Below are 13071 nucleotides of genomic sequence, written 5' to 3' on the forward strand. Positions count from 1 at the left end.
TGACATTTGTGTCACTGTCATTACGGAAATCACCTTTCAAGTTTTGGCATTAGACAATACCAGGCTATGAGTAAGTTTCTATTTACAACTATATTTTATGCATATTTTTAAATCTTTGCTTGAAGCAGATTGACAATGTAAGATTGTTTATTTTTTTCCCTGCTTTGACTGTGAAATCAAACTTTTCGATTGTTGTTTTTTTTAATTCATGCAAATACACAAATAAAGCATTTCTGTCTTTATTTCTTACTGTAACAGTTTTTAACGTTCTTATTTTCTGATTGTAAACATGGCAGAATTTATCTCATTTTTAAGTATAGAACAGTTAAAGCTAACATATATTGATCATTTTATTGAATAGACGAAATAATAATTATCAACCATACATTCATATAAGAAAACATAACCGTCTTCAAAAGCGCTCATATTCAAAATCTACCCTTTGTAACCTAATCGATTAAGTATGATTAAAAAACGCACCTGGCAATTTTTGTATCATGATTATAGTTTTCAATTTTAAAGATTATAGAATGTATGAAATACTGGTAGTTGTAATAGCTCTGCTTAGCAATTTTGCAAGCGGAAATGGAGAAATTACTGTTGGTAGAGGCTATAATATAGTATTAGGAAATCCGGATGGAGTTAATCCGTTGTCAGGAGGTTCTGATCCAGGTATACTTGAGAAGAAGATACTGGAAACTGAAGGGGAGCTCGATTCTCAGGCTGTCATTTCCGACCTCGCAGAAAGTTGTAAAATGTCAGAGTCAGTAGAATGGTATCATGACAGAAAGTCATACCAGACTAAGTTACAACATTCTATTGAGACTTCTGGTAAGAATTTACATATAAAAAGGAAATGTGGTATGATTGTCAACGAGACAACTATCCACCAAAGTTCAAATGAAGTGGATGTAAAGCAACCGTACGGCCTTCAACAATGAAAAATATCAAACATTTCAAATGACAAAAAATAACGGCCTAATTCATAACAAATCATTTTACGAAAAACAAATATGACAGCCATGAACCAACGATAACCACTGAACTACAGGCTTCTGTTTTGGGACAGACACATAAAGAATGTGGCGGAATTAAACATGTTTGCGAGCGCTCAACCCTCCCCTAACCTGGGACAGTGGTGTAACAACACAACATAAGAACAAACTATAAAAATCTCAAAAAACATATATAGGACTTATTCAGAAGGGATATAGTTACGATACTGTTGTCAGGTCATTGAGGATTGCATATTTTGGTATTAATATTGATTCACTCATAGGGTCTTTGCATCGGAAATAAACACATTTATTCTAAAACCAGTTATTGGCATGATACGGGTTATGTTCTTCTCATATATTTTATGATGATATGATTCTTAACCCCTAACGGGAGGGATTGTACCTGATTTTCATATGATGAAGACGTAATCTTTCAATCAGTTTAATTGATGTCTGGAGCTGGCATGTCAGTAAATGCTAGTAGTCCTTTGTTAATTTATGTATCATTGTCATTTTGCTTCGTTTCTTTTGTTACCTATTCTGACATCGGACTCGGACTTCTTTTAGACTGAGTTTTACTGTGCAAATTGCTATGTGTTTCTTTATTCTACATTGGCTAGAGGTATATGGGGAGGGTTGAGATCTCACAAAACATGTTTAACCCCGCAGATTTTTGCGCCTGTCCCAAGTCAGGAGCCTCTGGGATTTGTGAGTCTTGTATGTTTTTTTAATTTTAGTTCCTTTATATGTTTTGGAGTTTAGTGTGACGTCCATTTTCACTGAACCAGTACACTATTTTATTAAGGGGCCAGCTGAAGACCACCACCGGGTGCGGGATTTTCTCGCTGCGTTGAAGACCCATTGGTGGCCTTCGACTGTGATCTGCTCTTTAGTTGGGTTGTTGTCTCTTTGACATATTCCCCATTTCCATTCTCAATTTTATAGATATATATTGTAGATTGATACTAGTTCAACATTGTACCAAAATGAAAATATACTTATGTTGTATACTTTATTTCTTACCATTTTCTATATGAACCCAATTCGTTATATTAATTTGACTTGAAGCGTTTGTTTTAGATTCTATACATAGTAATCAATGATTGAAGTTGATCAATTCCCTGTTCTAGTGAAACGAAAAGGAAAAACTTCATGTACAATGAACTGTCACACTACCAATTCACCCACTTACATTTAGAAAATATGACAAAGTAGCCCTTCACTTATAAGCACTGTGCCTTTGATGTTGTTGTTTACTTACACTGGCAAATGTGTTACATAAATGATACTTTTTTTCTGAATCAGAAGTATATAGTGACCATTTTAGCTCATATTTACTTGTGCATAAACTTGCATCACAGTTTAAGGGTAGATGTGCTTAATAGTATGCTAGTTTATATTTTCAGAAAACCAGGGTGTTATTTTAAGTAGTATGTCTTCCGAAACATCGTGTGTCACTTTAAGACTTTAAACAATGGTTGAAATTGGAATGTAGAAAGTTTTTAAATGTATAATTTGGCATATAAATTGTTTTCATGAAGTTAAACTTAAAGAAAGATACCAAGAAAGCTGTGAAAATTGAAAAAAAATGGTTGAATATAAAAGGAATTTTGAATTGGTCGTGTGACACCTTATTGGTATGACGCAGCGACACAGGCTACGCCTGGTGCAGATATTAGTCACAATAGATTTAGTGTAAAGACATTATTTTGGCATGATATCAATATTAGTATTGCCTTACACGAGCTGTAAAAATTAAATCAGTCATACGAGAGAACAACTTATTATTATTGTAGATGTTGCTTTTGTTTTTGTTTGGTATTGAGTGATCACACTGTACATATAAGAAGGTTTCAATATTATTTTATTTTCATCAACAGGAACTGGTAATTTTGCTCTTAAAAAGTTTGCCTTCGTAGCAAGCACACGTAAGTTTACTGCATAACACGTTATTTCCTTGGCATTTTTCAATTTACGTCCTATAGGAATAATAAAGCAGAACATTTTTTATGGTATATGGTTTATATGTTTTTAGATATCATGAAAGCGCAGGTTACCTTAAATTTTTATATGGCGAAATGGTCTAACGCGAAAAAACATTTTTTTTGTGTATTTTGTACAAATGGATTCCAAAGCGACGATGTTCCCAAAATAATCTAGATAGGACAATATCGAACGCCGACTAATTTTAAATGTTGAAAAATAGCAAAACAATAATATATAGAACACATCTATTATTTCTAATTTATTACTTGAAAATGACATTGAACTTGCAAACAGATATACATTCTAATTAAAACGAAACTCCGGGAAATATGGTAAATGATATTGGTGCATAAATATCATGGCAAACTATTTTACGATACAAAGTAGCCAATTATACAGCATTGCCTTAAAAATACATTAGGGAGCAACCATTTGATTTTTATGGGGGGGGGGGGGGGGGGGGGAGGGGGATCTAGGATGAAAATTTGTGTCCTGCATTTATTTTTTTAGTTGTAATCTCTGTCCTGCCTTTTTTTTTTTTCGCTCTATTCGGTCCTGCCTTTTTTTTTATTAGTTTATCTTTACTTTTTTTTACATAAATTGTCATCCTGCCATTTTTTTTTACTCAAAAGTCCTGTCCTGCTTTTTTTCAAATTTCATCCTAAACTAAATCATAGTCTTATAGTCGAAATTTGCAGGAAACGTTGACAGTAATTGTGCGACTTTGTTACCATATTCTCTGACCGTTAATTGTTTAATCGACGACAGACATCATCCAATCAAAAGTGGCATAACGTGTCATATAATATTTAATTATAACAACATATGCAGCTTGAGCATTATTTTACATCAGTTATTTTATAAAGTTAACATTGGTGTTCTGATTCACGTCTCTCTTTGTTTGTTTTATCACAGACTACCGTTACCTTTCTCAACACACATTTGCTGAATATAATGCTGTTCAGGAAATAACGGAGACTTGCAGCTACGGTAAAGAACGCTATGCTATGGATGTTGTTGACTGTAAACATTTTACTGTAGGAGACTCTTTTGCAGCCGCTGTGTGCGACCTTAGTCCTACTTACAACAAGAATGAATACCTTGATTTTTTAAAAACATGGGGAACGGTATGTATCAATAATTTGTCGCCGGCATAATTTATTCTTATCGTTCACTTGCAATTCTCTCAATTTTTTTTATATCAGCTGGTAAGATTGCCTGTGCACATCATTAAATATTGCAGCATTCATATATTTAAAACAGTTAAAAGGCAATATTTGATATGTCCATTATATTTTTTACAGCTAATATTCATTGGTTCCAATGTCGAAATTAAATTCGTTATCTTTATAATACTGTATTGATGTCACTGCTGTAAAGGCATGCGCATTACAATTTATGAAACCCTTGTGTTCAAAAAGTTTTGAAATTGAAAGACAAAATGTTTTTGTTGAGAATTTAAAGGATTTAACTAATTGTTCTAGAGGTTATCGATGTGTAAACTCGGCCGCTGACCTACACACTTAACATAATTCGGAATTTTAGTTAGTTTGAGAGTTACCCGGCCCAGTTCACACATTACTTTCCTAAAGAGAAAAATTGTTCAACCCATACATTGTTGTTAATTTGAAGCTTAGCAGCAAACATTTGAAGACTTTTCGAATGTTGAAAAGTAAAATTATTCGTCGACGACAATATGGTGAGTATCAATGGTCTGTATATTGAACTGTTTATGATGGGAATGTTTGCCTTAAAACATCTCCAATATCTTTTTAAACCTCAAGAAGATTTCAACACCATAGTGAAACATAAAATTAACTAAAATGATAAGTAGTTCTTTCTACATATGCATGTCAGCTGGTTTAGTTTGTATTATCTATATATATTTATAGATATCTTACCAATACAACCAGTAACATAATTATGTATGATTAATGTATAGCCTGAGTGACAACGATTGAACCGGAAACTAGAATTAATAGTAATCACACTAAATTGGCAAACTAACACAATAATTTTTAAAATCTAATCATGAATTTCGACTACAAGGACAAACAAAATATTGAACTAGTCAATCATTTGAGGTAATTGACAGATCTTGATAATATATGCTATATAACCTTACAAAGCCTTCTATAATGACAGCATATAACCTTTATTAACAACTTCCAAATTTGAGCTGTTTAACCTAAATTTTCTACTCAGAAAAGTACAATAACCTTCATAATATCAGAAAAAAAAGTACTCATTCCGTTTCAAAGATTACTAAAGACTGTCTGAAGAAAGCAGATATAATGCTTAACTATTTTTGTTGATAAATATTCATCAATTGAATCAGATTCTTGTATTATACCTTACCCACGCTATATTTGATCATGTATCTTCTTCTATACATTCATTTACATTTTATCAACATCAAAAATTAACATATTGATCTACAGCATAGTGACAAACATGTTGACCTCCATAGCATTTGTTCGCTTTTAATTTTTGTGACGAAAAACACATCAATGATAAGCTTAATTACTACATTGAAAACATTCCACAACAAAGCAATTGGGTATTTGGAAAAATTTATCGTTAGGACAGTAGTGCCACTTTACATACTTCAAGACAATATCTTGACATCAGTTAACTACTGTCGCCTTAATCTATGCGTATATTCACAATATTTGTAAGTTTAAAATATGACAATGAACATTCCAGTGTCAATAGCTGTCGATTATAACATTACCTTAGATTTAAATAAGACTTATTACCGAACTCGTACTTCCATAATCATCTCATCTAGTGTCACACGTGGAGCAGTATCTTTTTTATTTAACCCTTCCGGAGCAACTGACATCACCTCCGGTCTTGGTGGGGTTCGTGTTGCTCAGTCTTTAGTTTTCGTTGTTTTGTTTTGGAGACTGTTGTTTGTCTTGTGGTCGTTTTTTGTTTTTTGACAAGGTGTTGACAGTTTGTCTTCGACTTTGGTATCTTCCGCCTCTCATTTACCATTTAACGTCTCCCACGTTTTGGAAGTCATGAAATTTCACCGGTATATAATTGTTTTACATTGTTTTGTATGGATAAATGAGATTTAACATCGGTAAACTACTGTATCCCCTTTTGTACATCATTCCGGTATAATCCCATTTAGCCTTTATTTGATAACATTTCGATGTTCATTGTTTATGAAATTGAGTTATTAAGAAAATAAGATTTCCACTCCGTCAGTCAAAGTTTACCTTAGACAGGTTTTGGTATTTCTTTCATGTTCCTATTGGTCATATAACTCTTCAAGTATGTATAAATCCTTGGCTTTTTAATATTTTGTTATGAGAATTAACGATGAAGGACAGTCTAACAGAGTCCTTAGATACACCAATTTCATGTTAAGTTATTGTGGAATTTTTTTCCCTCAATGCTCTTCAACTTCGTTCTTTATTTGACCTTTTAATCTTTTTGATTCGAGCATCACTGATGCATCTTTTGTAGACGAAACGTGCGTCTGGCGTTCACAATTATAGCCTTGTAGAGTTTTTTTGTTATCTATAAGCGCTGAAGAATCATATATATACATTCATTCTCATCCAGTGCTAATCACACTTTAGTTGAACTTGTGCCATTTTGTATGAGACTTGAAGAGTAAAAACTTTTATTGTGTTTTACAGCATGTCATAGTGGAAGCAGAAATGGGAATCAAAACTATCAAACGATCACAGGTCAAGGACATAGATTTATTTGTATACCTACTGGATAATGTATGTACATTTTTCACTTCTATGATAGCGTTTATTATGCAGGCGTCACACTGTCCAAAAATTGACACCAGATGGCCATACGAATATAAAAAGCTGAATTTCGGGCGAATATGGTCTCGAACTTGGTCAACAGTAAATAATCAACTACGATGCCTATAGTAGGTCACACGATGTCACCGAATTATACACCAACGCAACACAAAGATGTGAATTTTTATTACGATGTTAATACGCAGGGCACACGAGGGCAACACAATGGCTATACGATGTCGTATTGAGAGTACGATGCGTTCGAACTTGGTCATGAAGGCGTCACGAGACCTCATGATGGTATAAAACCTTCGTCTGACCGTGGGATTTGATTTAGATTTTTGGTGTTTTAACGCCACTTTTATGCACCGCTTTTGGACTATTTCGTGGCGGCCAGTTTTTATTGGTGGAGGAAGCCGGAGTGCCCGGAGAAAACCACCGACCTTCGATAGGAAAACTGACAATCCTAGTCAATTAAGATTGGAGTCGAGTCCACCCGCACGAGCGGGGTTCGAACTCACAACCTCAGTGTTGACTGGCTAGTGATTACAGTAGTAACTACTTAGACCACTCGGCCACCGAGGCCCCTCTGACCGTGGGAAATTTTTTAATTCAAGAGGGACAGTCAAACTCATAGATCGAAAACAAACTGACAACGCCATGGTCAAAAATAAAAAGACAAACAGACAAATAATAGTACAGATGACAGAACATAGAAAACTAAAGACTAAGCAACACGAACTCCAACAAAAACTGGGGGTGATCTCAGGTGCTCCGGAAGGGAAAGCAGATCCTGCTCCATATGTGGCACCCGTCGTGTTGCTTATGTTATTACAAATCCGGTAAATAGTCTAATTCGGTAGGTCACATTCGTGAAAAGGGAAGGGTATTGTAGTTACGACATAAGGAACATATCCGATATCATCTGTGAAACGGTTATTCCATAACGGTCAAACAACTCGTGATGGCGTCCGTAAAATTTACGAAGGGATGATTTCAACTTCACCATTTGGAACTCTTGGTTTAATAGCTTCCTTGTGAGCAGCAATCCTCTATCAAGGAAATCATGATAGGAAATACAAGCCCGGGAATATCATATCAATTGGGAGATATATACTCCGTATGCAGGCGCTGCTGGAATGTTGCTACATAGAAATGGAAAGTTCACAATTGGGAAGCTGAAATCATCTCTTTTGTCGTAAAGTTTTGTTTTCAACCGACCCTCATTGTCAATTTCTAGATGTAAGTCAAGATATGAGGCAGCCTTAACTGTATCTGTAGTATCCTTTATCTGTAGTTCGATGGGATAGCTTCGTTCAACATAGTCACCAAATTTTGTATTATTTAGTGAGAGAACATAATCTATATAGCGGAACGTAAAGTTAAAGGATATTGCTAACTTCTTATCTTTCTTCCTAAGAAGTTCCTGTATGAAGTCAGCCTCATAATAAAAAATAAACAAGTCGGCAAGAAGAGGGGCACAATTGGTTCCCATTGGAATTCCGACAGTCTGTTGAAAAACACGTCCTCCAAACGTAACAAATATGTTGTCAATCAAGAAATCAAGCATCTTGGTAATGTCAGTTTCAGATAATTTTTTGTTTGAATCAGAGTGATTCTTTACAAAGTAGTATTTATCCTTCCCCAGGACAAGATACTTGTATCTACGTTCGCCATTCTTTTTAATGAAACAAAGTAATACGAACTCTTTCAATTTGTCTTTTAGTTTGGAATGGGGAATACTTGTGTAAAGTGTAGAAAAGTCAAATGTTTTAATACTTTTGCAAGATGAGAGAGTCTTAGATTGTATGTACTCTAAAAGATCTTTTGATTTTTTTTAGTATCCACATCTGATTCACGCCACCTCCAGAATAGGCAGTTTCACAATAACTTTGGAGCCATTCTTTGATTGCTGATAAAATAGATGTTAATAATTTAGAAAGAGGTTTCGTGGAGCACTTGGAAGACACAGCAATATACCGTTGTTTGTAAGGACACTTATGTAGTTTTGGTATCCAATTCAGTGATGGAATATCCAGTTCTTCATCTACAAGTTATTTTATTAATTTTTATATCAAAGTAATTTTCAATCAAAATTTCAGAAATACTCCGTATACAAGTTACAATGCAATATGTGAACATAATTTGTTCATCATCACAATGTTAGTTTCTATGTATTGATTTTACTGTCACTTGTGGGTATAGTTACTGTATCACCTTGTCTTGCCATTGCATCGAACAAGCCTTTGAGGGAATGTAGTGAACCAGGTAAATTCTAATTTGCCTCCCCTCCTGGATTTCAGTGTTCCTTGCCCTCTCATGGTAAACATCCAGTTATACTTTGTTATTTCTCCATGTCCCTGTGATGACACTCTGGTTCTGGTCCTCCAATTCCATCAGGTTGTTTTGGGTGGCTTGATATCTCAGTCTGGTGCGATTGTGAAGGCTTACACAAGTTGTGATGATTTTTCTGCATGTCTCTGGCCTCTGATTCATGGTCCTGAGCAAAATCCGGAACTTGTACATGTGTGTCAGAATACCAAAGGCTTTCTCCAATACACGCCGGGCTCTGCAGCGTCTATAATTACATATTCTCATGGTGCTCCACTTATGATGGAAAACGGGTGCATCAGGCGCTTGTTGACACCAAAATCATTGTCCCTTACTATGAAGTATGGGACAGAAACTTCATTACCCGGTAGAGACTTCTCTCAATGAGATAGAATATGTTGTTCGAACTTTCTAGGCCTTCCTTCAGTTCTGAACCATTGTAGGCACTGGCATCATTGCTGGAACAATCAGAGCCGACATCAATCCATAGACACTTGTTGTCTGCGTCAACCAGATTCACGGGAACGATGGAGAAGAAGCCCTTGAAGTTTATGTACATAAAGTCAACATTCCAAGGATAGATGGCCGCCACATGCTTGCCATCCAGAACACCACAGCATTGTGGAAATTTTCTTTTCTTCTCAAGCTGATCAGCAATAACGGTCCACCCTTCAGTTGTAGTAGGACACTAGATTCTTTCAATAGCAAACTCGGCTATGGTGGCATCGCAGGCATCATTGATGATAAAGGAGATTATGTTGGGAGCAACTCTGAAATTGAAGTTCAGGCTTAGATAATTGTCACCCCAGGCCAGGTGTCGTAGAGATATGGACAGCTTGAGACAAAGAGGGAGAACCTTTCTGTACCACGTGTCCTTATTCTCTATTCTGCCTTATGCCCCTTGTGGTACCCCATCGTAGACGCCTCTGGGAAGTCTTGTGTAGTTGTAGAATTCTTCTCATTTTCTGCTTCTTAGAGTAGAGCGCTATAGTGGCCATAGTGTTCTCTTCTTTTGTCAGGCAGCAATTTTTTTATCTCACATAGACCTCGGAAAAAGGCAAATAGCAAGGTATGACAATATGAAATAAGACAATTTATACTTGTAGGAGGAGTTGCTGGGCATGTTAGAGTTGCTCATCATTTTTTCTGAGATGCATCAAAAGAGGAAATGCTGCTGCTTTCTCTTTCCACTAATGTCTCCTCATCAAAGTAAACCATTCTGCAGAAACTTAATTGTGATTTATTGTGATTGAACCTTTTGGAGTTACACAAGCCTCTGTTCTGTAGAGTTGCCCAGGAATGTCTGAGGAAGATGCTCTGACACTAGCTTTTATATGTCCACGTAACCAGGACATATGTGAAACACTTGAGCTACTCAAGTTGGGCTGTCTTCGCCAACACCGTGGTCCCATCTCGATGTCATCGTACTATAACACGATGGCTACACGACGGCATTGCGAGAGCTTCACGTAGTCGTGTGGCCTTCTCAGGACAATCGTGTCCTATGTATTGTCTTCGTGAGACGAAAAATGGCACCGATGTTCACACGAAGTAAAGATGAAGATGACACAATTTGCCAAGATGCCCTCACGGTGGCTTTACGAAGGGCAAAATGAACATACGAATTCAACACGAGAATGAACTTTCGCAAGGTCTTTCGGAAATGTTTTGGCAGGCCAAAGATTATGTCACCGCTCACGAACTTGTTGCCGGAGCCTGAAAATTCAACCAGCGGTCATACGATGGCTTAAGATGCCCTCACGAATGACCCGATGTTTTTACAATCACACCCAAATTCTTTTACCGTGTGTCCATCTCGTGTCAACTTCGGGACAGTGTGACGCCTGCATTACGGAATGTATAATCAATGCTGTAATGGCTTAATGAAATACTGCATATTTCTTAAATCTTTTGTATAAAACAGGTTCATTGAAATTAACACAAAAGAAATTTAATATAAAAAAACATCAAATGAATAATCTTCAAATAAACAAAACAGCTTAATCAGACTGCAGTAACAGAAATCAGAATTAATCATCAAAGTTCGAAAAACGTATGCCAAGCATTATCAGTATATATATAGTGAAAAAAAGTTTTGTTATATACTTCCTTATTTACTCTTGTTATCTAAATGAAACAGATCTCTATGAATTGTACCAAATGTATACAGAGCATAGTTAATCGCCCCAAGACACAAATAGAACACATAAAACTAAATGTTGGCTTTACCCATTATTTAATACGACGGATGCCGCAAGCTAATCAGATGATGCTTAATCTTTTGGTGACATCACGTCCACGTTTGAAAGAAGTTCTTAATGACAGCATGCTGTCATTTGTATGTTTACTTTACTTAAATATGTAAATATGTTTTTTTTTCGAACACCAGTCATTTTTTATTATCCTATTCGTGTATGGTTCTGTGGGCTTCGATTTTCTTCTTTGATATAGTTTGTCGGTATCCACTACTTACTATTAATCACTTGAAGCTAGCAATGAACACTGGATTATTAAAAACAAAGAACGACAATGTCTTATACCATATGCTTTACATATTTTTTACCGTTTCATTACCAAATTTTATTTTTAAACATCGCAAAATCACTATCTAATGAAGTGCACTAAGTATTTATTACAGAGACATGCTTTATAGTAAAGCAAGATAAGGAAAAATCTAGTCGTGTTTCGATGAGCAAATAAACAAATAAATAATAAATGATTTCACAACAACGATATAATTTGTATTCAAGAAAGAACTATATGAAATTCTTTTAAATTAAGAGATATATCTCCTCTGTGATTCCTTGTCAGGCTTTGGCTATACTTTTTGTCTTTTTGGATTTAGCAGCCCCTTATTTTTATATTTGAATAAGTTTTGGATTTCAAATATTTTGATCACGAGCATCACTGAAGAAGCATTTATTATCAAAATGCGAATCTGATGCAATAAATTTGATAGTGCTAATGTTATTATATAACTTAGTCCTATCAGTAAAAAAAAACGTCTAAATTCTAGCATTCAAAAAGGGAAAAACTATGGGCATGTCTTATAGATATATGTGATTAAATCAGAGCTGAAATTTAGAAAACAAATATATTTTAAGCGTTTCAAATTTTATAAGACATTTTTCTTTCTTTTTTTTCCAGCATTTTTTGTTATTTGATTTTTTTTTTTATCTAATTTTGCCATTTCTTGGTTTTTGTTTCTTAGCTGGTTCAAATCGATTAACGAGATTTTTAACAAAAAAAAATAAAATAACAAAAATACCGAACTCCAAGGAAAATTTAAAGCGGAAAGTCCCTTATCAAATGGCAAAATCAACAGCTCAAAAACATCAAACGAATGGAAAACAACTGTTATATTCCTGACTTGGTGCATGTAGGTCCTTATTTAGAAAATGAAGGATTAAACCTGGTTTTATAGCTAGCTAAACCTCTCACTTGTATGACAGTTATATAGCATTCCATTATATTGACAGCAATGTGTGGGCAAAACAAACAGAGTGATGTTCTCATTTTTACAGCACTGGGTCGACACCGTTGCTGTTGGACTATCAGTCAACGAGGGTATCATCTGCTCAGTTGTCAGTGCTTCAGATTCATAACGAACCTTTCTTACATTATCTGTTTATACATTAAGTATTTATAACTAAACTTAGGGTCAACTCCCTCAGGCAAAGTTTATCTCAGATGAAATTGGCTATTGTAGGTACTTTTACGAAATATAGCTCGTCAACTGTTTCGGCTCTAATACATCCTTGGCTTTCAAGTATTCGGCTTAGAGCATTCTTGATGAAGGTAAATCCAGAAAAGCGCTTCGGATACTAAACATTTATGAAGTGTTGTTTTCCTTTTTTTTTTTTTTTTTGACGTCGTCTTTATTTACAACATTTTCCAATCTTTAAACAATGAGAAATCCCTTGTGTTTTAGTCATGTTATTTCAAGACAATGCTTAACCGTTTATTTCGCATACAGTTAT

At 35.1% G+C, this 13071-nt stretch overlaps 1 protein-coding gene across 1 annotated transcript in view; it reads left to right on the forward strand.

Annotated features, from left to right (window-relative positions):
* Positions 1–13071, forward strand: part of LOC127725516 (uncharacterized) — a 34008-nt gene continuing 20937 nt past the window's right edge. The window contains exons 1-5 of the mRNA XM_052232553.1: positions 1–70; positions 523–831; positions 2879–2926; positions 3900–4111; positions 6641–6730. Coding sequence (XP_052088513.1) covers positions 67–70; positions 523–831; positions 2879–2926; positions 3900–4111; positions 6641–6730 — 663 coding nt within the window. The 5' untranslated portion in view covers positions 1–66. The remainder of the gene's footprint in view (positions 71–522; positions 832–2878; positions 2927–3899; positions 4112–6640; positions 6731–13071) is intronic.

The sequence above is a fragment of the Mytilus californianus genome, unplaced genomic scaffold (assembly GCF_021869535.1).
Source record: "Mytilus californianus isolate M0D057914Y unplaced genomic scaffold, xbMytCali1.0.p SCAF_15, whole genome shotgun sequence".
Lineage (NCBI taxonomy): Eukaryota > Metazoa > Mollusca > Bivalvia > Mytilida > Mytilidae > Mytilus > Mytilus californianus.